Raw genomic sequence first — 22,670 nt, forward strand, 5'->3', positions numbered from 1 at the left:
GGACTCGTTTCTGACATGCGTGCACTTGTGTTGTCGAACGTCATCAAGGTCAAATATAAAGCAAATTTGGGATCTCCTGCTCAACATAATTCTAATTGTTAGACAATCACGAACTGTGCTGAAAACTGTCGTGGACGATTTGAGCTTGCAGGATGCATTCCAACTGTGAGTTTGTGGTTTTGATATTCCGTTTCACACGATATGCACGATTTCTCAGACGCTCCTTTTTTGGCAACATAGTTGGAAGAATTAAGAAAACAATACGCTGACAGGGCTCGAATTTCAGAAGCTGCCAAGAACGCCATTCAAGTGATTTTGTGGAGGCCCTAAATGTACAATATCGAGTTAAACGTTGCTAGTACTGTAATATAGAACAGTTGAAAATGATCAATCAAACTTCATTACGCCATGGTTTTTTGTCAACGTCATTTATTGATTATATGTGCAAGTTTACAAAAATATGCTAGAGGTTATATACCAAGACTCTCAACCCCAAGACATTACAAGCCCAAACTCTTCACGAGGTCGTTCAAGTACCCATCAGAAGATTGCTCTTGTTGGAAGACTGCTTCTGGTGAGTGTACTTTGAAGGTACCAAGTACGTTTGTGTAATACCATGAAGTGACATCCATGTTATCAGAGTAATCACTCTTTAGCATCAGATTGGGAGTTGGTACTCCATATGGAAGAGTATTTGGTGGTGGGTTTGGAATGTCGTATAGAGATGTGTTGAAGAAGTATAATGGTGACAAGACACTAGGAACAGAATTTCTCGTCAGCAAGAGTGGTTGCAAAAGAAAGGTTAGGTGAAAGCTCTGCATACCGGTCAATGGCAAGTAGTCCTCCATTTGTGGTGTTTGTAGCATTCAAGACTTTGGCATCATTTACATAGCTGTTACCACTAGTTGAATTAGATTCAAGCTGCATGGGAATACCAGACGCCAATGTTGGAACCATGGTTGCGTTTGTGGTAAAGTTTGTCAAGTCGACATTGGCTGGCAAAGATGCATGATAGATCAGCTAGTAGGAGAAAATGAAGCATTGAGAATTTCCTGAAGTGTGCATTTCAGAGATTTGATTTCAACTTACAGCAGCTCGCAGCAAGTTGATACTTTCATTCCTTCCAACATGTTGAGCTCGCTTTCGAATCCAAGATGGCAAAGAGAGGAATGCAGAATCAATTGGAGCATATACTTCGTATCTAAATTTGGATGTATGCATGAGATGCATGCTCTTTCAATGACCGTACGGTACTGCCGCATGCAAAGACCAAATGGCAAATGACGACAAATTTCAATACGAAACTTACCCAGTTCCATTGACTCCAGTCGTATTGAGAGTTTCAAGTACACCAGTTGCATTCAACAAACTGACAAGAATTGAGTGATTTCCACTTGCGATCAGAGTGTCAGAAATGGTTGCAAGAGAAGTATTGTTGAATTTTTGTGAGCTGACTAGCAATAGACTGGAAATCAAGATAGCAGCCCCAAGCATTGTGTGATGTTTCTAGTTTGCTGTTTTGCTACCTCGTTTGCTTGGTTGTGTTGTCTTTGTTGGTAAGGCTTGTTTGACGACGGAAGAAACGACGCACTCGGAATTGCGAGGAGGGTGTTAACGGTGTGGCAATTTGCACTTATTCGGCGCGTCATTGTGCTTCCGTACGTCGTCTTTCGATCAGTAGATCTCTGTTTTGGGCTTGTAGGAGTGACGAGTCGTCAGAAATATCAATGCCGCCCTATCGAGACAAGAAAGTGTCACCGACAATGGAAGATGCGATTTAAGTCTGGCCATTGCATTATATCACTTCCAGACACGTAAGCCGTCTTTATCTTCACGTGGAGTGTTGAAATTGAATAGTCTTGCAGTAAATCTATTGTAATCATCACAAGACAGAAAGGACAAATAGAGTAAAAGATGAGTATCGAATGGTTGGTTGGCTCCAGTTTGCCGAAAAGGGTCAGTAGACATGAAAGTTCTTAGACCACGGACATCAACCGCATAAACCCAATTACTCGAACTCGGTGCCATAGTTTGAAGCAGAACTATGGCATTATGACATTATCAAAGCTAAATGTGATCATGAAGGCAATCAATTGAGCTCGAGAATGCGATCGTCATTGGTAGAACGACTGTCATTAAGAAAACCAAGTAGGATTTTAGCAATTCACTCAGTATCAACGTGTGCCAAGGCCACACAGTACCAAAAGAACATCCAATTTGAAGTTCTTGAGCAACAAAGTGGCTTTCAAAAGTTGCTACGGAAACATGCCAGGAGCAAAATAGGTAGCCTTCTAGATGAGACAAGGTGGCAAAGATATTTCAACACTTGTAAAACACGTGCCAATGTATCATCAGATCTCTCTTTTCTTTTTGGCATTCGGGTGTTTGTTGTGCTTCTTTCGCTCAACCTCCTCCAAGTTATTCAACATAAACCCATCTTATTCTAACAAGGTACCATGGCCGATGTAGCGGTGACTGAGACCACTGTACACGACCAGCATCCAGCATCTGGCAAAGTCTTTCCTGAAGAAGAAGAATTCACTGCTGGCGTTGGAGACTCGCTACAGCGCTTCGACACCATACCCGACCTAGCTCCTCCAATAAACAAGAAGCGTAGGAGAACAGGTGCTTCGTGGGCCTCCAAGCTATCGGCTGCTCTCTCTTCGCCCTTTGCTCGTATGGCCAACTGTGGGCCAGTATTCACACGCCAGCGGAAATCAAACGCTGTATTCAGGGTCGAGTACGCTTGCAAAGGAGCTGGTATAAACGCACCTTCGAGGGAAGATCGTGTAGTTGTCATTGAGGACTATGAGAGCTTTGTACGAGACGGATACGCAGGTACACCCACTCGTCGTGTTTTGTGTGTGGGACACACTACCTCTTTGCTGCAATTCAACACATCAAGCCTACATATCCTCATCTTCTCTTTTTCGTATTCATTAGCATACGACACTAGGAAATTCGGTGATGTAAAGCCTGGACCACCGCCATCTTCATCATTCAAGACACCTGAAATAACAGGGAGCCATCCAGAACAAACTCCAGTAGAAAACTTCAAACTATTCGCCGTATTCGATGGTCACTGTGGAGCCATAGCTTCGACATTCATGCAGTATCGATTCCCATATGAACTCGCTGGCACTACCGAGTTCCACAATGGCGATTATAAACAGGCTCTAACTGTAGCCTTCCAACGGGCTCATGCGGCCTTGTTAGAATGTAAATCATATGCTCCTGAAGCTCCATCCAATGACTTCTCATCTGGTTGTACCGCCTCGGTTGTCCTCGTTACTCCAACAGTCACCTACTTTGCTATGGTTGGCGATTCACCCATCATGATTTGGAAGCAAAATCAACCCAATCCTGAATTGCTATTTAAGGAACACGATGCTGGTATGCTGTTTATCTTGATACTTGTGGGAAAAACTGTCATTGAATTGACAATACTTAAAACTGCTTTATTAGACAACCCAAACATCTTCCCCCAAATTGTTGGATCCAACATGTTCCTTGTCATGGTCCGTGAAGTAGATCTTCATAATGTATACTACATAGTGACCAGTGCAGGAATGAGAGCAAAACTATTGGACTTGGCAGCTGCATCATCAGCCGATGAACATGATTCGGTAGTAGTAACACCTCAACCCAATGGTGTGAGTGTCGTCGTACCCGAAGACGTTGAAGAATCCATAGATTCAGATGAACAAGGAAAAGATACAGCAGTCATGGAAAAAGATGGTGATACTGAAAAGACAATGATTCATGACGAGAAAGCTCTTGAAGCCATCAAACCTCCTGAGTTCTCAGCTATACCAGGAGCTGACGAAGAAGACGAAGAAATACAGTTTGATGACTTGCGTATTGGAATGTCGGCTCTGAATGTATTTGGGACGTTGGGGGATTCATTCTATGATCCTCAAGTCTTTAATACATTTATCGATGAGCTAGTAGTATTCCGGCAAGACCGTGTATGGAGATATAATAACCATGTAGAAAAAGTAAAAACAAACCCCGCTGAACTAGATCCAAAGAAACGACGATCAACTGGTGATGGCACGTCACGTAAAACACCCAAACGAAATCGTAAAGACACTCCCGAAAGCACCGTCCCTATAAGTAGCAGTGTATCACCAACAATAGGTACCACCCCCGATGGAACGACTCCCATCTCGCCCGTATCAGCAACTGGTCCACAAGTACCAAGTGTGAAATTCGCATTTGAAAAAATGACATCGTTGTCGGATTTGGAAGGTGTAAATCCCCTAGAATTCCCATATAGCGAGCTACGTGAGTGGATGTTGGCAAGACCTGCTTGGGGCTTCTTGTCAAAACACTTGTCATTGCTGAAAAAGGAAACTCAAATGTCGCGGGTCTTGTTGAGTGCTGTCAGAGGATTGGATCATCGTCATCATCTTGCTTCTCCTGGATTGGTCAGGTGTGTTGGGAATTCAGATCGCTTGATGTTTTTCCGTTTGCTTTTGGCGCTGACTTTATTTGTCCACCTTTCTCGCAGAGTACCTGATGTGACTTCGATTCCAAACCACGAATTACGATCCTTTGTCGTTGCCTCTGATGGAGTCATTCGATTCTTCAAGAGATTCAAAAAAGTCTTTCAGGAAATCATTAGCCGTAATGCAGAAACACCTGAAAAATGTGTGGAAGAAATGATGAATAACCTCAAAGTGAGTCTTTTGCAATTAAAGATTCGAGTCGATGACTTGACTTCACTTTTGCTAACTCCTCGCTATCTATCTAGTGGCTGCGTGATGATCGATCCATCATTGTATGCCGATTTGGAATCAAGCTCCCTCAACCAGTCTAATATTAAAACTCACACACAAAAACCACACAAAAAAATCGCATAAAACATCCTTTGTAGTTTGGTATATTACTTTGTCCTTTTTTTTCTTCGTCTAAATATGAGAAATGCAACACGTTTTGCTTGTCATTAAATTATTGTTGATACTGTTTTGCTTCGCGATAAGTCACTCATTTGAGTCATTTGAACAACTGTTGGTCCTGGACTGACTGTTGTCCCTGTGCTTCTGCCTTGTACTTTACAATGTAGTTGATTAAAAGCAGTAGTGCTGGAGAGTGATGAGGAAAGACAATAGTGTGAGTGAGTTGTAAGAATTCTTGCTGGCTTAATTCTTGTAATAAGGTACCTGCTGTCGCCACAATTAGCATACACCAGAAGAATCCTAAGATATTATTGGCGTATGTAAATAATGTTAGCTCAAGTGACGAAAAACAGTGTATCATTCGTAATGCTGATTGTTTACCTATAACATCGGATGTACAACCGACAGGTGGAGCTCCTGGTTGTGCATTTCTAAAGGAAGGATCTCAGCGACTAGACAATACAATTCCGAGATTACAGTACTCAGTCGCTCCGTTCCGTACCTTATAGCTGGCAGCGAAAACAACATGGACGTTGCTACGACAATCGTAGGAGGCTCAACCTTCCTATCTCGAGTCCACAAGGTAATAGCCAGCGCCAAGATCGCAACACTCAACGCCCACATCACAATCAAGGTAAAGAATGAAAAGATCTTGGTCGTATAAGACCGTATGACTTCTACCGTAAGATTTGGCGATTTCTGCAAATTACCACTTGTCATGAGATGAAATTGTTCCTCGACGAGATTGAAATGTAACCGCCATGATTGTAGTGCGCCTTGGATAATCATTGCGACTGGTATAGGTATTCTGGTTTATGCGAAAAAATCAGATTGATACAGCAGAGATAGTAATGCGTTTTTGCTCACGTGGAATTACTGGTTGTGTTGACAGTCGTAGCAATGACGCCGAGACTAACAAGATACAGATCGAGCGGGTAATTGTTTGGGTCACCTTCAGCAAAGGTAAATGTTGAATCAAATCCATTTAGTGGTTGGCTTGCTGCAAAGTTGACTGGCGATGTGTCGCTGATTAGGATTCGAAGAGGGATTGTGGAGGATATCGAATGGACGGTTGATGATGCTGGATCAATTAGGTTTCCTTGTGGAGTTACAGAGAAGTGGATCTAGAGTAGTTTGCTTCCCAATGAGTATCTTGCAACTATACACACAGTATTGTTGTTTGGATTGTACCCTGCAGCTAAGAAAGAGCATTCACGTCAACTCCAGTTACAGTAGCCTGAATGAGCACACCACTGAAATTTGATGGTAGGTTGCCATCGACATCAGCGATGTACGCAACCACATTGTCTGCCTGTGTGTGAAAGTTTGAAGTTCAAGATTAGCAAATGTTGTTCGGAACATCAAGGTGTTGTTGTTGCAATGGCAAAACAAGAAACATTCAAGAAATCAAATGAAATTCTCATAGACAGTAGTAAATTAGCAGTGCTCACATGCTTGTCACCCTCCCGCACGTTATAGATCCCCATTGTTATGATGATGCACAGAAATATTGGCACCAGGAGAAACCATAGCAGACCATATCTTAACAACCGGATCATGGCTACTGCTGCCATCATCCGTCCCAGCTTGGACTGCTCCTTTGACGTCGACCAGGTGTTTTGGACTGTTAAAGATTGATGTTTGCTGGTTTGCTCGCCGCACACTCAGGGATCACACTGTAAGCTTCATGAAATTGTGTCATGGAGGGATCACGCGTGCATTGGATTCAATGAGCAGAATTACACGTCATTCCGGCCTCCTCTCCTACCATCCCAGCACATCTGATTTTTTTGCTGCAAAGTCCAAGAACGAGCAGAAATCACATCTATTGGACGTGGCTGATCTTGCCAAATTGACCAAGACCTAAAACCAAACGCTTCCATCTTCGTCTGCAAGCCGCATCTGCTCTGGAACGATTTCGGCATTTGGATTCAGAACGACCCTTATGTTTATAAGGAATGAGGATGATTAAACCAAAGTGTTTCATAAGCGTGGTCGCAAAGATGCGAACTTCTTTCTACTTGGCTCCTACACCTCTTTGATCTTGTGTGGTGTAGACACGGGGAATCATGACCACCAAACGAGTGTCGCGAATATCAACCAACGACCCGAGAAGAAATGAATATCTTTTGCAACATATGCTTGAGAAGCCTACACAGTCTAGGATTGGTGTCGCATCGCTGGTATGGATTTGAAAACTTCTCGGAGTATTTAGTCCTATCTGAACGGTCAATTCCAATTGTGATCAAAGTCCTCCGGATGGTGTTCCAAGTTGTGATCAAGATGTTGACTTTTACCCCAACTAGACCGTTCTGGCAATCGTAACGGCCCCGCTTTGGGCTTATTCTCTTGTTCTACCCAATGGATACGGCAGCACAGTTCTTGGTCTCGCAGTGACAACCATCTTTTTCCTTTGCTTGGTATGCTGCTTGTGTGAAATGACCTCGATGATGCCATTCAGCGGCGGGCCTGGCTACTTTGTCCGTGCTGCAACCGGGTCCCATTTGGTTGGCTTCTTGGTAGCACTCCTATACATCTCATCGGTAGTGGGCAGTATACAACGTTGTAGGGTGATATTTGGTTCACACATTTATTCACATCCATTTTATCATCCAGTACTACATTTGGATCACAGTAGCATTGGAGGTATTTGCCAGTACGATTACTTTTTCGTGTGGGACAGACCAAAGATTGGAACCTTTGTGGCAGTTTCTTATATATACATTATTCGCTTCTTGTCTGTTTCTGCCTGCGCGCATCTTTTATATGTGGTATGGCCGATGCATTTAAACCCCCGCTACAGATTTGCTGCTCCTTGCTTCTAATTTTGTTTTCTTCAGCACTGGTTTCTTGGCATTAATCAGTGCTGTCTACGTCTTCCTCATGCTATCAATGTCGATCCCAGCCATCAAATTTCCCGCAAATGTGACGGAAGTTGGTTGGTTTGAAGGTGGATTCAATGGATTCGAAAGTGGCCTTTTAGGTTTGCTTTACATCATGTCAGGCATAGAACTCTTCACGCTGTCTTCAGAGGATGTCATCGTCCCAGCTACTGAAACTGCTCGTGGAGGCATAATATCTTTCGCCTGTGCGACTTTCTTCGTGTGGTTTGGTGTCCTTACGTTTGCCATAGCTGCTCCAATTAGCAGCATCTCCACCTCGCTGTATCCAGTGGCGGACATTATTTGGTCGGCCTACAACTCAGGAATAACGCCCGACCAAACAGCTTCCAGTTACAAGTGTCTGGTACTTTTGTATGCCATTTTCAACGCTATTTCCATTATACCGGCGCTCTTTGGAGCATCTCGGTAAAAACATATCGTCATTTTTTGGTCATCATCATACGTTGGTTTGTTAATAACTTTGCACATGTAGGAACATGTATGTTTTGAGTCGGGCGGGATTCTTACCCGAATGGATGTCCAAAACTACAGAAAAGACCCATACACATGCAAACTCCACCACAGTTTGTGTTATACTGTGCTTTGTGCTATCAATGTCACAATGGGCAATGTCATATAGCGGGGACACCACAGTCAACCTCGCACTGGCGTCCTCGTCTCCAATAGTAAGATGTGAACGCCTTTGATCTAATTGACGCTTCATACTGATTGAACTGCTTTTGTACTGTTTTTATTTGACATAATCGTAGTTGGCTGTTCTCGCCTACTCTCTGGAGATGGCTTCATTCATCAAGTTACGATACTCTATATCAACGTTACCTCGACCATTTATATCACCGCTAGGTATTTGCACCTGCTACTTTTGTGTTTTGTTTTGGTCTAACAACGCTCATCTAGGTGTCCCGGGTGCTGTTATCGGTATTTTAATTGGTCTGACGACGATCATCTCGAATATTACCACCAATTCCCAAACACAGTGAGTTCAACAAGATGTAGTAGTTAAAATTAAGTTACCGCTTGCTCCAACTCGACACGCTTTATTAGAATTGTCGGATACATATCTCTCGTTGGGTTTGGTCTTGGGACCATCGTGTACTTCATCTTTCTCCGTGAATACGTTGTGACAGTTAGACCAGAGGTATCTATATTCACGTTACGCTCTTTTGGCGTTTGTATCTCACATTAATATGTGTCCACTGTTATAGGTTCGCTTCGTGAAGGCGATCCTGGATAGGAGTCTTGAGACTGCTATTTCGTACAAAGTCGGAAAGGACAGCAGTGAAGTTGGTAAATCAAGGGACTTTGTCAAGGATATCATGAACTTGTCCTAAACTACCAAAAGTCATGGGGCTTACCAAAAGTCATGGGGCTTACCAAGTGTGTTTCTTGGTGTTTGCTGAGTCAGACCGTGATAACATGTCGCTCAACATTCAATGTATGACGGGCATGATTGTAGAATCTCGCGGTGATTCCAAATATGTCAATATGTCAATGTCGCGTCAGTTAAAGACAGCAGTCGTTTCAACGCGAGCCATTGCCAACTCACGCGTCCTTTAGGCAAATATGCAAATATGCGAATATGCGTTGACTTAGCGTCCTAGTAATATTTACGTAGGCATTTTCTTGAGCTTCAGTCTGATTCTTTGTCACTTTGGCGTTCTGGCGCAACAAACATACAGATGGCTGCTACCTACATAGGTCGCCCTGTTAAGTTGACGCTGAATACAGGTCAGCAAGTAATTGGTTGATCTCTTGTTTATCAATGCGTCTTAATTGAAGCTTGTTGTAAATTAGGAGCTATTTTGTCAGGAATTGTGAAGAACGTGAATGCAGACAATGGGTCAATTGAAGTGGAGAAAGGTATGAAATAATGCTAGCTTAATACGCTGAGGCTGTATTGTCGGGCCTGGTTGACGTTGGATGCAACCTGATCTGCAACATTAAATCAGAATCATTCGTGTTTTCGAAAGGCTCTGGGATTCCACATGATAAAATGTATCCTTACAGGAAGTTTGTCATTCTAGTGACTCTGGACTTTAAAGGACAGCTTCGAGAGCTTGGTCCTCAGACTGTGTCTGCCAAAAAGATTGTGAACTTGGAATTTATGGAAGCGCAACCTAGTGCATCATCGCCAGCGCAGCCTACCACTCAACCAAAATCAATTAAAACTACTGAACGGGCTATACTTAAACGGTGCGGTTGGAATATGTCCAACAAATGGCGAGACGTCGCTAACTTGTATAAAATTCATTTTGTGCATCCAGTGAACAGGCTCCTGTTGCTACACCACCTAAACCAGTTATACCATTGAACGACGAAGAAATTGAAGAAGTGGAATTCGAAGAATACCAATCTCCGCCAGCTCAACGTGTACCAGAGCCTAAACAGGAGGAGAGGAAAGCACCACCCAAGATTGTGCCTCAAAGTAGGCAGTCTAATGGACAGAATAGCGATAGACTTGCTACACCTCAATCAAAGTCGAAACGTGATCAGGCTTCTAATACAACTCCACGTGTGGTAAATGGGGTTGTACTTAATTCAGCGGCCAAACGATGATTCTCACTCATTTTATTACAGTCACATAGCCGAGGCTATGAAAAGGACTTTGATTTCCAGGCATCGCTCGAACTGTTTGACAAGAAGCAGATATTTGATGAAATACGACAATCAGATGATACAGACCCTGATTCTTTACTAGTAACTTTAAACAAGGTGAAGAAGAATGATGCGCAACGAAAATTGGGGATACGAGAAAATGTATTGGATACGCTATTCATCGCAGATGAAAAACCAGATTCCAGTTCTGTGGAAGCCGGTCAGGACGATGCTGATGACGAAGGGTTCCAAGATCCCTACCGTCGCCGTCGTACATCCAAGACATCAATGTCGAGAAAAACATCTGTGACGTTTGAAAGGCCGCAATTCAGGACTCCGTCGAATATAGTAGTACCTTCTTTAACGCCAACTGAGTTTCAACTGTTGGAGTCGATTGCTATGGTATGCCGCTTGGTGACCATGCCCAACCTGCAAACTGTTTTTTACCCCACAATTCTCATAAATAGAACGAAGTAGGACCTTCGTTTGAACAGATGGTAGAGAATGGAGGTAGAGATGTCGCTCAGGCTTGTTTGCAAGCTCTAGGTGGTAGTCGTCGCTTCTTGGCAAGGAATCATAATCCACCACCACACCTTGTCGTTTTGTGTGGCAACAGTACTCGTGTTGGCGCTTATGTGAGTTTTAGATTCAAGTTATCATTGTAAATCCTTTGCTGAAGCACTATACCTTTTGTTGATGCAGGGTCTGGCAGCTGCGAGGCATTTGGCAAACCACGAGTGTCGAGTGGATGTATTAGTACTTGGATCAGAAACGGACGTGACGAATGTATGTCGAATATCACATACAACCTTATAACACTCCGGCTGTTTTTAACCCAAAGAATTGTGATAGAATGTGGCAATGCAAATGAAAATGCTGCTTCATACTGGTGCCACATTGATAAACTCGCTTCCACTGCAATCTGTCCCGGATATGGTTATCGATGCCTTACTGGGAGCAGATATGGCACCATCAGATATTCCTGACCTGCTGTCTAGGACTTCATTTGAAGAAGCAATATCGTGGGTCTGTGGATTATCACGAACACCATACGTTTGTTCTTTGGAACTGCCTACTGGATTGGGTGGTGTTGCATCTGTAGATAGTAATGAATCCGTGCCTGCAAGGTGGACGATAGGGTTTGGTGTACCAACATCCTTGTTGGGCTCACGAGCACAATATGGGCAAGTGGGAGAAGTGTTGTTGGCTGACATCGGGTTTCCGAAAGCGGCGTTTACCAGATTTGTCAAGAAGGCAAAGCTGGGTGATGATAGTGTCAAGTATATACCTCCATTTAGCGATAAATTTATGGTTGGCATTGAGCTTGTATCATAGATTGCAAAGAGCGTAAATAGAAAACATATGCATGAAGATTTTTTGTGCACTGTATTTACATTCATTTTACACGTGTTAACACCCTCGTACTTTATGATGCAGCAACAGTCTGCGCCATCCAATACCACACACCAATATTGAAAGCCTCTGCTACTGTTCCAGGATAAACCCCAACAGCCGTCAATAACACATTCAAACTATACATTCCACATGCCAAATTCCATATCGACAAAGACATCGCAAGATTGAGCAAAACCAATGTTGCAAAGAGTCGTTGTACACGTATGTTTGTTCCTACTGCTATTATGACAGATCCTATTACTGCGACGATTGGTAAATTATTGGTATATGGTAGATGGAAGAGTATTGGGACTCGTAGCAGGTGATGAAGTATCACGAGAGAACGTAATGCGATTGTTGGGATTGTTGTGTGTTGTGAGTAGCTGAAATGTCTAGGACGAGGCAAAAAAATGCATACGTTAGGCCTTCTACAACTTGTACTAAACCGTCTCCCGATTACATGCAAATCAAAAGACCACGGGAAAGATCAAACAGTACAGAGTTGAACTTGTCAGTTACGTCAAATACCTTCGTGACGAAGCATTCAGCAACCCACTGGTGGCAAGCATTCCTTGTATGACTGCTTCGGCTATGAATAAGAGTTTCCAGTACGACAGGTCCATCTCAGAGGCCCATTTGGAAAAGAGGAAACTGCATGTATTGAGGGAAAGATCGATGTCAGGAACGAGAAATGGTCCAGTAGGTCACCATCAATGGTCTCGAGGATCCAAACCAAGACGATTGACAACACTAAACAGAAATGTACATTACCAAGAGATCAATATTATAATTGAGTGTGTCAAGTTTCCAGTTGCGAAAATCCACCACCACGAGTCTGGAGTGTTTTGATCTGTTGACCTTGATGTTGAAATTTCTGGTCTCACGTTCGCATTAGTTGATGCTGCGAAAGCTCCCAGCTTTTGAGTACGTTCCGAAGCACTGTCTTCATTCTTCTTTGTCATCTACGATATAGCATGTAAAGTCAGTAAGGGTCAAACTTCAAAAAACGTGAAATCACAAACTGCGAACAATACAGTCCAACAAGGAGGACATATCGGCACTGAATGGCCGATATCAGCTCGTAAACACTCATACGTACTCTAGTTATTTACTAGTAGGGAGTGACCGCTATTCGACAAGCTCAGGAACGATGAAAGTGACAAGCGTTGTCGAGCTTCCAGTAAATTTCAGTGATGAAACCGAATACGTGAACGGGCTGCTTCAATTTATAAACACGTATGCATGGCTATGGAGGCCTAGGAATGGTGCAAACTTTGTAGTCCAACAATTCTGGGAACGACATTTCTCGAAGGACTGGAGGGTGTTGGATGATGGCGATCTGGCTGTGGAGTTGAAGGATTTGGTAGCTATGGCTAATGGGACTTATTTTAAGGTACGAGAGATCTGCAGTGGGTGGTGATGCATCTGTTGTTTATGTGCAAAAAAAAGCCTAATACGGGATGACAATAGGACGAGTGGCCTGAATCGTTGAAAGCCTTTGTACGAGGGACATTTCATTTGGCTCTACCAAGACAACCTCGTGATCTACCAACTCCTACTGTAAAGCTAAAGCACGGAACGACCAACATGAAGGACAAGAAACGGTCCGAGATTGAGATTCTTGGATCAATTATCCATGACCTAGCTTCTAAACATGATATTCACCATGTACTGGATGCTGGAAGTGGACAAGGGTATCTGGATTTGCTTCTAGCTCATAAGGTAAGCAGAATTGATTCTGAAGGCGAAAAACTAGGAATCACATGCAAATCAATTGATCTTCTCAATTCGATAGTTTGGATACGATGTGGTAGCTGTAGATGATAATCCTATACAGCATGAAGGAGCGCTACGACGGAATGAGAATTCTGCCTCGACGAGTAATAATACGACGTCAGGTAGTCTGACGTTTGTAAACCATCGCATAACGGCAAAGGACACCATGTCAGATATAATACCTGCAGAATCACAAAACGAGCAGCCGTTATTGCTATGTGGGTTACACGCATGTGGTGATCTGTCACCACAGCTAATACGTCTCTTTGCTGCATCAAAGGAATCTAAAGCACTTGGTCTGGTTGGGTGCTGTTATAATCTGCTCACAGAGCCAGAATCTAATGAACATGTAGCATCTTGTGGATTCCCATTATCTAGCATTCTTATACAACAGAGCTTTCAACTCGGATACGATACACGGAATCTCGCATGCCAAGCAACAGCACGTTGGAATGAGGAAACAGAATTTAATTTCCCTCGTTTGTTTTATCGAGCACTACTACAAGCGGTGCTAGTAGATTTCAAACTTGTCGAGAATGGCGATGAGGTCGTTATAGGTCGTTTTCGGAAGAAAGTCACCTCGCAGGGGTTTGTAGTATATGCTAGAGCGGCATTGAATCGTTTGAAAATAGATGATTCTCGCGTATCTGATGCTGTGCTGGAGGAGTATGTGGAGAGGTATAAGAGGGACGCAAAACAGTTTGCGATTGTGTGGACGTTGAGAGCAATGATGGCCGGAGTTTTAGAGTCCTTGATATTGATGGATCGGTTTATGTTTGTGTCTGAGGAGGCTAGACGGGTGTGTACAGGGTTGGAGGAAATTCATGTTGAGATGTATCCGATCTTTGATGTGGTTGATTCACCTAGAAATATGATCATCACAGCTTGCAAGGGAAACCCCCTTTATAGAAACCTCATGTAAAATTTGCAATGTAAATAAAGCCATAAGTACTGCAACATACACTTTCTTTCGTCATTGTTGTTGGTTTAATAACTATGAAACAAATAATAAATGTAAAGCCCTCTAGTATCGGTCGTATGAGTCATCACCTATAAATTCATAAGATGCGGTGATGTGAGAATGAGTACAAAGGAATTTTAATGAAACAATGCCTATGTACCAAGTAATGGATCCTTGATTTCCCAGACGTTGGTCTTTCCTCCAACCGAGAACTCCAAGTCTTCCTTTGTGATGGAATCCCAGTATTTATACACCATCATCACTGCCAGCAGTGTACAAATTGTGCCGAAAAAGAGACCATCCACATAATGTTTGGCCAGTTCACACAATGGACTATTTAATACATATTGGAAGATTTGAGCGGCGATGAAGAATGTGAAGCCGAATAAAATGTCGCCTAGTGTTTGAAAATGAGAGGTGTTAGAGTGATTCATTATAAATTAGTGTCCAAGGTATGGTTTTTTTGCGCCGAACGAATGCCTTTCTTCTTCTCATTTACCTAGAGGCCATCTGTCATCAAGAGTGTTGAGAACCAACACGACTTGCAACAAGACGTAGATCACGACGAAAGCGAGATTAAATAGGTAGTAGATGATGAATAGTGGAACTGGGTTTGATTTCGAGAACCCGGCGAAGGGTATGAAGGTAGCCAAAGCAACGAAGAAGACACCGACAAATACAACAGCTGATGAAATTCGAATGGACTAGAGGTTGAATGATGATGTGTCAGTTGAGGCATCGATCAAATGAATTTCATGCTATTTTGCCAGGACGAGATCATAATTACCCATAGAGATAATGGTGTTCCATCTTCAGCCCATTGGAACCCAACAAATCCATTCAATAGTAAAATCCAACATGTTGTGGTGGACAAGGCTATGTGTCCAGCAGTAAAGTACTAGTAGGGCAAAAAACTCTCAATGGATGCTTTCTTGATACGTAATATGATCACTAAAACAATGTCTCACTTGGTATGGTGCTGATGCAGTAGGGATAATGCCCGAGACGAGTAATAGTTCAACTAGGACGCTGGCTGCATACATGTAGAAGAAGATGACGATTTCCTTTCGACCTATATGAGATGCAATGCAAGGTGTCTAGCGATCATACTATGCCATAGTTCTTCCTTCAGATAGTCCAAATGATGAAGGAGACATACCAACAGCGGTATACTTTGCCTTGATGTTGAAAATCATGATACCAGTCATAATCAAGGCAATGAGATATATGACAAGAGTGGCTAGAGGATACGAATGCACATAATTAGTGCCAGATTCATCAGCCAAGACTGGAACAGTCACAAAACACTCCAATCACCACACAATGCCTGTAATGTTGAACGACACAGTGACACATTACCTGGTTCAAAGATAAGGGTACCACCCAACTCGACATTTCTCGCATAGCAGGCGGGTTCTATACCTCCATCAGGACCAACGAGTGGGCACAATGTCAGGGCAACGCTGTTACAAAAGTAGTTGAAGGAACCAAATGAGAATGTAAAGACGGTGGCACTCATGGCCCTCTCTCCTTATTCAATGATAAAAGAGGTTGCAAGTGTTTGAGCCCTTCGTTCTCTCTCGCTCTCAGTCTCTATGTGTCTTTCGGTGATTGTTCTTGTCTTTTTGTTGACCTGGCGTTCATCCTGCTCTGAGAAAATCACGCAAAATCGTAGCTTCGTCTCAAGACGGAATTTCGACTTGCATCGTGATCTATACCGACTTCATGACGTGTCTCAACGCGTAAAAGGTAAAATGATATGAAACTCTAACTGGAACTAACAAACTCTATGGATTTATAACTTTCTCCTGATTGTCTGGAAATTGATACGTTTCCAACAGATGAAGGTTTCTATCGATCACAACGTTCGCATTTTGAGATTTTGTCTATCGTAAGGATTTGAATCGCACAGGATCAACGCGGTTTGCCGGCGACCATCTTCAACAAACAGACAACTTCCTTCCATCAACTTCCAAAAACAAGAGACTACAACCATGCTCACAGCCGACGCACCTGACAAGGCTTTAAGCCAGTTACCCGTAGAGCTCCTTACAAAAGTCTTGAGCCTCTTGTCAGCCAAAGAACTATGTAAAGTGTCTCAGATTTCAAAGTTCTTTTCAAACTTGCAGAACGATGACCTGTTATGGAAAGAATTGGTATGTGCAGAGTGTAAATTGCCACGATCTGAGGATCAGAAGTGCATTCGCGCAAGATTTTCGCTGTATCTTGTCATTGGAATTCACTGGGATTGATACTATTTACTTCATCGTGATATCTCTGACAAATCATCACAACTTCTGATAGTGTTCGCATCGTTGGGCAGACAAACTACACCTGAGACTCGTCTTGCATCCACGTGCCCAATGGCTTAATTATATTAGTCTGCTATCTATCAAGGAGATGAAGCAGATTCTTGCAAACCGTGGAGTTTCGACGCATCGATGTGTGGAAAAGTCGGATTTCTTATTGCTGTTAGAGGTAAATTTCGAATTGCTTGTTGGCTCGAGTATTTGGACAGTGGACTCTACATGGCCCGAGAATTTGAACAAGTGCTGACGTGGCATATTTCTTAGCGTTCATACCCGTCATCACCTATAAGCAAATATCCTGACCAATGGGCCTGCACGTTTGGCAAGACTGCTTGGTGAGCCATCATTTCTCCTCAATCGAACAAGGCGCAGTATTGATACTCCTCTTCATATTGCCACTAGGTGCAAATGGAAGCTCTCATATATTATCGCCGAACGTGACATGTTACGAACGGATATAGATCCTTATGAATTGACATCGTATTCATGGTAAGATTTTACATGCTAGAATCGTTCACCTTCCTATGCTGATTTTTCGTGGCTCTTATCTTAGGATGTTTCGATTCAGAGACAGGCGTCGTATCCACCAGACCTATGTAGTTCGATGGAATGAAGATGGAACACAGACCAACAGTGCCTTTGACTTTACACGAACGTGGAGATTCAACGGAAACAAGCCTCAAGGTTAGTCTCTGTTCTACAGTTGTCAGACGAGAAGAGTACTTCCAACTCATGCATGTCTCTTTAGTTGAGAATTATCCAGTTTACGATGTGACTCGTACCAGAGATGGAGGTTGGATCCTCACAAATGAATACGTGACCTATCACTCTCTAGATGAAAAAGACATCATGTCCGATTTACCTTCACTCAACAAGCCTTGCTGAAATCGTACTGTATTGATGATTGCTAAATTGAAGAATTGAAGATTATTATTGTATAAATAAAAAAAAAATAGAGTAATCTGGTATCTGGTTGAACACAGTCTTACCTTGGTGTCACCGTCACATTTTGGATTAAAACGATCAGAGCAGCAAGGCTTTACTACTTTGAATACTGGTACGAAACTAGTGTTGAAAGCGCCTAAATTTCGAATTCATTGTCCTTCGACTCTGTTCTCGTGGGATTGTCACGTTTGTTTCCCCCCATTCTTGCACTCGACGCACCTAGCTTACGCATCTCCCCGTTATAGCCTCTGAATCATGTCAGGACTAGTCTCTGGAAGCTCCAAAAAGAAGTACACTCCTGACCTCAAGTGGTTTGAAAGCGTTCGGTATGGGCTCTTCATACATTTTGGACCATATTCTATCAATAATCTTGAGGTAGGTTACGTGGTTATAACACAAATTTTTGCACAATAATGACTTATTCTTACATTTATATAGCGTAAGCTTTGCTTCTCTTTGCTGATGCAAATGTTGTGATCGTGTTGTTGACGTGTCTCAATTCACAGCATCTTGGCCGCTGGTCTGGGACACAGATGTGGACGTCTACTATAAAGATCATTTGAATTTCAATCCTGATTCGAACTGGGCTGAGAAGTTGGCTGACTTGGCAGTTCAGGCTGGTGTCAAATACGCCATTTTGACAACGAAGGTATCCTTCCAAATTGAGCTTCAATATTTGTACCTGTGGATTGCAATTACTTGATTTAATGCGGATTGTTGTTATCTTGCTATCGCGCTTACTCTCCTTCTCTCGCTCTTGCAACAAAACGATTAGCACCATGACGGCTACTGCATGTTCCCATGGTTTGAAGAAGGTGTCCTATCCGTCGCTCAATCAGCCTGCAAAGGCCGTGACCTCGTCCGTGAATTTGTAACCGCTATACGCTCCAAATCAATTGACGTAGGCTTTTACTATTCGATCTCAGACTGGCACCACCCGAAATATCCAGCATGGAAGGATTCCTACCGCCCGTACAAATTCGGCAAATCGCCACCATTACCAGATACAGATTCGTGGAATGCGTATATTCAAAAAACAATGATGGCGCATTTAAGAAAGTTGCTCACAGAGTATGGAGAGATTAAAATACTTTGGTTTGATGGTGGATGGGAGAGGAGGGCTGCGTTATGGTGTGGTGAGGAAGTTGAAGCTATGATACGGTCGTTGCAACCTCGGATTATTTTGAATGACAGGTGAAGCGTTTGGTTCGCCGGGGGAAAACCACGACACTGACCAATATATTCCTTTGCTAGACTACCTGGCATCGGCGACTACAAAACGCCTGAACAAGCTCTGCCCAACATACCTCCTGGTGGACCGTGGGAGTCATGCATGCCGATTGTAAGCTTGCTGGAATCGAGTGATCCATGTAGATCTTTTATTCACCTTGTCTGTCAAAAAGGGCCGTTCCTGGGGGAATACTCCTGAAGATCTACGCCACTACAAGACACCGACGGAACTAGTGCGATATCTGTGTCGTATTGTCGCTCGTGGTGGAAACTTGTTGCTTAATGTTTCTCCATTTGGTATGACGATGTATTGGGACCTTCTCTTTTTTGCTTGAACCAACGCAGCCACTACATTTTCAACATAGGTACCGGATTAATCCCAGAAAGTCAATCATCACGATTACAAATTGTAGGCAAATGGCTCGCAAAACACCGCGAAGCGATCTTCGAGTGTAATGAACTGATAACTCCACAAGATATGGCTGATGGAATCGTGACGTTTAAAGCTACACATCCTGGACACAAGTCCAGTGCAGGTCGGCTATACGCCATATTCCCTACACGGCCGAATTCAAGCTCTGAAGGACTTGAAGTCCGTGGCCTTCGTAAATCAAGGACGAAGAACGTGACGCTGTTGAGTACAGGCAAATCAATACCATTTGCTAGTAAAGTAGATAACGAGATTGTGATTTATGCTCAGCTAGAGGATTTGGACTCTATTGGGACGGTGTTTGCAATTGATGTTGATAAAGATTGGGACAAGTTGAGAGACATGCCAGCACTGTTTCATTTGTGAATGATGTTGGAACAAAAATATATAATCTTTACTACAAACATTTTAGTATCACATAATTTTCGAGGCTTTTTTACAACCGCGCAGCGACTCCTTCTTTGCTTGCCTTCGATTTCTTACCAGCTATACCAGGAGGCAAATTTGCAGCACTCCACTCCGCCAGTTGATCAATCCTTGGCTTCTTTGGGCCAGTCAGACTCAAATCAATGTCGCGAATGGGCTTGCCTCCACCACCACTGCCATTACCGCTACCACCATTACCACCAGTCGTGAACACACCATCATGGAAGTGAACGACTATGGCCGTCATATCGTCACGGAACCTCCTACAGATCAGAATTGAAACACGTTAACGGTCAGAGGTCAACACGGAAAGAAGGAACGACCGCGATCTGCTACCTTGAATATGGAGGCGGTATAGCCAATAATTTACCCATCTGTACTTCATCAGCACCACCCAACGCATTCCGAATAAGATGAGTAGCAGAATTACGATCCTTATACGCATAATTTCTTTCTTCGACAACTATCCCTTCATCAGCAGCTGCAGTAGCAGGTGGAGAAGCCCCTATTTTCGACAAGTGACGACCTACAAGATCGGCACCTTCGTCAGAAGACAATTCATCCCATACCCCGTCAGTAGCCATAATCAAGAATCGATCTCGTCCAGGCTCGATGGTATGATGAATTATTTCGGGACGAGCGGTGACGTATGGTGGTGTATAATAGTTTCGGGCTACAGAGCGTCCAAATATTGGTGGTATAACAGCTTCAGCGACTTTGGCAGGCCATTTATATCTACAGTCTCCGAATGCCCTTGTTGGCATAAGGTACCCAAGGACACGTCCATTGACAAGCACAGTATCACGTTCACCTGGATGTTCTTCCAACATTCTCGCATGCTCTGATGGGTTAGACGCCGTCTGGTCTGCGGATAATGGTAGTGCTTGGTATGTTCCATCGGCACGTAATTGACCTAGTACGGCTCTCGAGTCCCCTGTACATGCGACGTATACATCGGTTCCTTCTATATACGTCAATAGGGCACAGGAGCCTATTCGTATGAAAATGAGGTTAGGATAAAAAAAACCGTCAATCTTACACAACAATGATTTACCTGCCATCGCTGGTCTCAAAGCAGCGTGTACTTTATCTCTAGAGTATGGGAAGGCGCCTTTATAGTTTGGATCTAGAGATATGGCTCCCCGTGCTATATCATTGTCCATGGCTATGAATGCTGATGAGATGGCGTCTGATATGGCCTGTTGTCTGTTGTTGTTGCTTGATCTGGGTATGGCTTTTATGGCTGCTGCTACGTATGATGACAGATAGTGAGATAACACTTCTGCACATTCTGTGCCTGAGTGACCATCGTATACACTATTGAGCTGACATTGTTAGCAAAGATTGGTTGAAATTAGGAACGCTGGTAAAACAGAGACTTGCGCGAATATCATTCCATTTGGTGTCTTTCTTTGATCGTGGTAATCCTATATGAATACGTTGGCAAAACCAGTCGACAAGGAACAGAAAGGTAGAAAGAGCTGGTGTCCAAGATGAATTGAATTACCTCTATGGGGTCATTACTGTTAACCACACTCAATTCAAATCCAGCCACCATAGTTCCTCTTGCATCAGCCTTGTCCACCTTGACACGAGTCTCAGCAGCCCTTAAGCGAACATCAATCTGCTGAGGAGTCAAACCTACAGGTACTCTCGACATGGCGTCTTCTAGCGCAGATACAGGTTTTGTTGGTGGAGCTGGTGGTTCAAACAATATGTAATAAGTTACAGCAGCTCCTACACCAGTTCCTAGGGCGAATAAGGCTGATTTAAAAGTTGAATTGTCTTTGGGTAATGAGGGTGGTGTGGAAGTAGCAAATGTCCTGTGATTTAGGTAGAGATTGACGATGGATGGAGGTAGAATATTCTTGGATTGATTTGATGATTTGACTAGTATAGAGGAGGTTCTGCTGTTTAATACCGTTGATGCAAGTTGGTGCCTGTATAATGATGACGAGCGAAAATGAAACAGTCTTGATGACACCCGAAACGATGGCATCTAACAAGAGTTAAAAGGCCTGCTCTTCCTGTTTGCTACTAGCGTCAAAGAACTTGGATGTGGTTTACTGGCGACATGTATGGGACGTGTCAATCAACGTGAGAGGAACCAAACACGGGCCACATAAATGAGATCCAATCTATATTTCATGTTTATACAATGTACACGAAAAAGAACGCGATTCTGGAGAGGTGTGGACGTGAAGTTTACAGTAGTGTGTGCCTGAGGTTCTATATGGCTGATACCACAAGCTGACCCAGCTAGAGCCAGTTCCGCTCAGATGTTGTGCTGATATCTCACGGAGGTGTCCTGTCATCCGATATTATTATGTATAATACGACAAAAATCCAAGACAGGACAAATGTAAAGATTAATGTCTATATGTTTGAGACAGATTAGACTGAGAGGGACAGAGCAAATGATGAGATATCCAACCTTTGTGAGAGCACAACCATCTGTAACTCCATTAGGCCCAATTCCAATCCATCTGAAGAGTGCAGCTAAATTTCCCCTAGTTCCAGCCCGTTTGTAGTCCTCATAGTCGCGATCCTCTAGTAGAAACGACCTCGATATATGTGATGACGACCGTGGACCATTCCCAGCCTCTAAGGAGCTTACAGAAAACCGTGGAACCGACACAATGCTCATTTCCTTGACAAGACTGTTTTCACGAGCGTGTAATAAGAATCTTTGACGCGTCATCACGTAGGTTTTGCACTGGATAGAGCATATGATTCGAAAAATGTGCTCCTGTGGCTCCTTTGTGCGTCGAAGCTGTTGCAACTTGACCTGGATTCTTC

The 22,670-nt window shown here is 43.2% G+C and overlaps 8 protein-coding genes across 8 annotated transcripts; 3 read left to right on the top strand and 5 right to left on the bottom strand.

Annotated features, from left to right (window-relative positions):
* Positions 1 to 500: 500 nt before the first annotated feature.
* SmJEL517_g01282 (uncharacterized protein) lies at positions 501 to 1,494 on the bottom strand (the record flags this gene model as incomplete). Its single annotated transcript, XM_031167210.1, has 4 exons — positions 501 to 756; positions 824 to 1,020; positions 1,090 to 1,201; positions 1,310 to 1,494. 4 exons carry the CDS (start codon positions 1,492 to 1,494, stop codon positions 501 to 503), a joined length of 750 nt encoding a protein of 249 aa, XP_031026953.1.
* A 962-nt stretch (positions 1,495 to 2,456) lies between these two features.
* Positions 2,457 to 4,822, top strand: SmJEL517_g01283 (uncharacterized protein; the record flags this gene model as incomplete). The annotated part of the gene is made up of 4 exons (XM_031167211.1): positions 2,457 to 2,838; positions 2,944 to 4,435; positions 4,514 to 4,682; positions 4,757 to 4,822. The coding sequence occupies 4 exons, from the start codon at positions 2,457 to 2,459 to the stop codon at positions 4,820 to 4,822; spliced, it is 2,109 nt and encodes a 702-aa protein (XP_031026954.1).
* Positions 4,823 to 4,998: 176 nt separating this feature from the next.
* SmJEL517_g01284 (uncharacterized protein) lies at positions 4,999 to 6,388 on the bottom strand (the record flags this gene model as incomplete). The annotated part of the gene is made up of 6 exons (XM_031167212.1): positions 4,999 to 5,201; positions 5,283 to 5,332; positions 5,404 to 5,709; positions 5,769 to 6,025; positions 6,133 to 6,213; positions 6,353 to 6,388. 6 exons carry the CDS (start codon positions 6,386 to 6,388, stop codon positions 4,999 to 5,001), a joined length of 933 nt encoding a protein of 310 aa, XP_031026951.1.
* Positions 6,389 to 9,797: 3,409 nt separating this feature from the next.
* Positions 9,798 to 11,734, top strand: SmJEL517_g01285 (uncharacterized protein; the record flags this gene model as incomplete). The annotated part of the gene is made up of 6 exons (XM_031167213.1): positions 9,798 to 9,997; positions 10,069 to 10,321; positions 10,382 to 10,801; positions 10,867 to 11,034; positions 11,102 to 11,185; positions 11,252 to 11,734. The coding sequence occupies 6 exons, from the start codon at positions 9,798 to 9,800 to the stop codon at positions 11,732 to 11,734; spliced, it is 1,608 nt and encodes a 535-aa protein (XP_031026952.1).
* A 91-nt stretch (positions 11,735 to 11,825) lies between these two features.
* Positions 11,826 to 12,847, bottom strand: SmJEL517_g01286 (uncharacterized protein; the record flags this gene model as incomplete). Its single annotated transcript, XM_031167214.1, has 4 exons — positions 11,826 to 12,186; positions 12,323 to 12,445; positions 12,566 to 12,756; positions 12,824 to 12,847. The coding sequence occupies 4 exons, from the start codon at positions 12,845 to 12,847 to the stop codon at positions 11,826 to 11,828; spliced, it is 699 nt and encodes a 232-aa protein (XP_031026835.1).
* Positions 12,848 to 12,944: 97 nt separating this feature from the next.
* SmJEL517_g01287 (uncharacterized protein) lies at positions 12,945 to 14,492 on the top strand (the record flags this gene model as incomplete). Its single annotated transcript, XM_031167215.1, has 3 exons — positions 12,945 to 13,187; positions 13,265 to 13,516; positions 13,590 to 14,492. The coding sequence occupies 3 exons, from the start codon at positions 12,945 to 12,947 to the stop codon at positions 14,490 to 14,492; spliced, it is 1,398 nt and encodes a 465-aa protein (XP_031026836.1).
* Positions 14,493 to 14,594: 102 nt separating this feature from the next.
* SmJEL517_g01288 (uncharacterized protein) lies at positions 14,595 to 16,050 on the bottom strand (the record flags this gene model as incomplete). Its single annotated transcript, XM_031167216.1, has 7 exons — positions 14,595 to 14,620; positions 14,692 to 14,928; positions 15,031 to 15,235; positions 15,319 to 15,429; positions 15,500 to 15,603; positions 15,691 to 15,819; positions 15,891 to 16,050. 7 exons carry the CDS (start codon positions 16,048 to 16,050, stop codon positions 14,595 to 14,597), a joined length of 972 nt encoding a protein of 323 aa, XP_031026863.1.
* A 3,831-nt stretch (positions 16,051 to 19,881) lies between these two features.
* Positions 19,882 to 22,518, bottom strand: SmJEL517_g01289 (uncharacterized protein; the record flags this gene model as incomplete). Its single annotated transcript, XM_031167217.1, has 7 exons — positions 19,882 to 20,134; positions 20,208 to 20,862; positions 20,926 to 21,188; positions 21,234 to 21,298; positions 21,379 to 21,811; positions 22,171 to 22,247; positions 22,306 to 22,518. The coding sequence occupies 7 exons, from the start codon at positions 22,516 to 22,518 to the stop codon at positions 19,882 to 19,884; spliced, it is 1,959 nt and encodes a 652-aa protein (XP_031026834.1).
* Between the last annotated feature and the right edge of the window lie 152 nt (positions 22,519 to 22,670).

This window comes from Synchytrium microbalum (genome assembly GCF_006535985.1).
Source record: "Synchytrium microbalum strain JEL517 chromosome Unknown SmJEL517_scf0004, whole genome shotgun sequence".
Taxonomy (NCBI): domain Eukaryota; kingdom Fungi; phylum Chytridiomycota; class Chytridiomycetes; order Synchytriales; family Synchytriaceae; genus Synchytrium; species Synchytrium microbalum.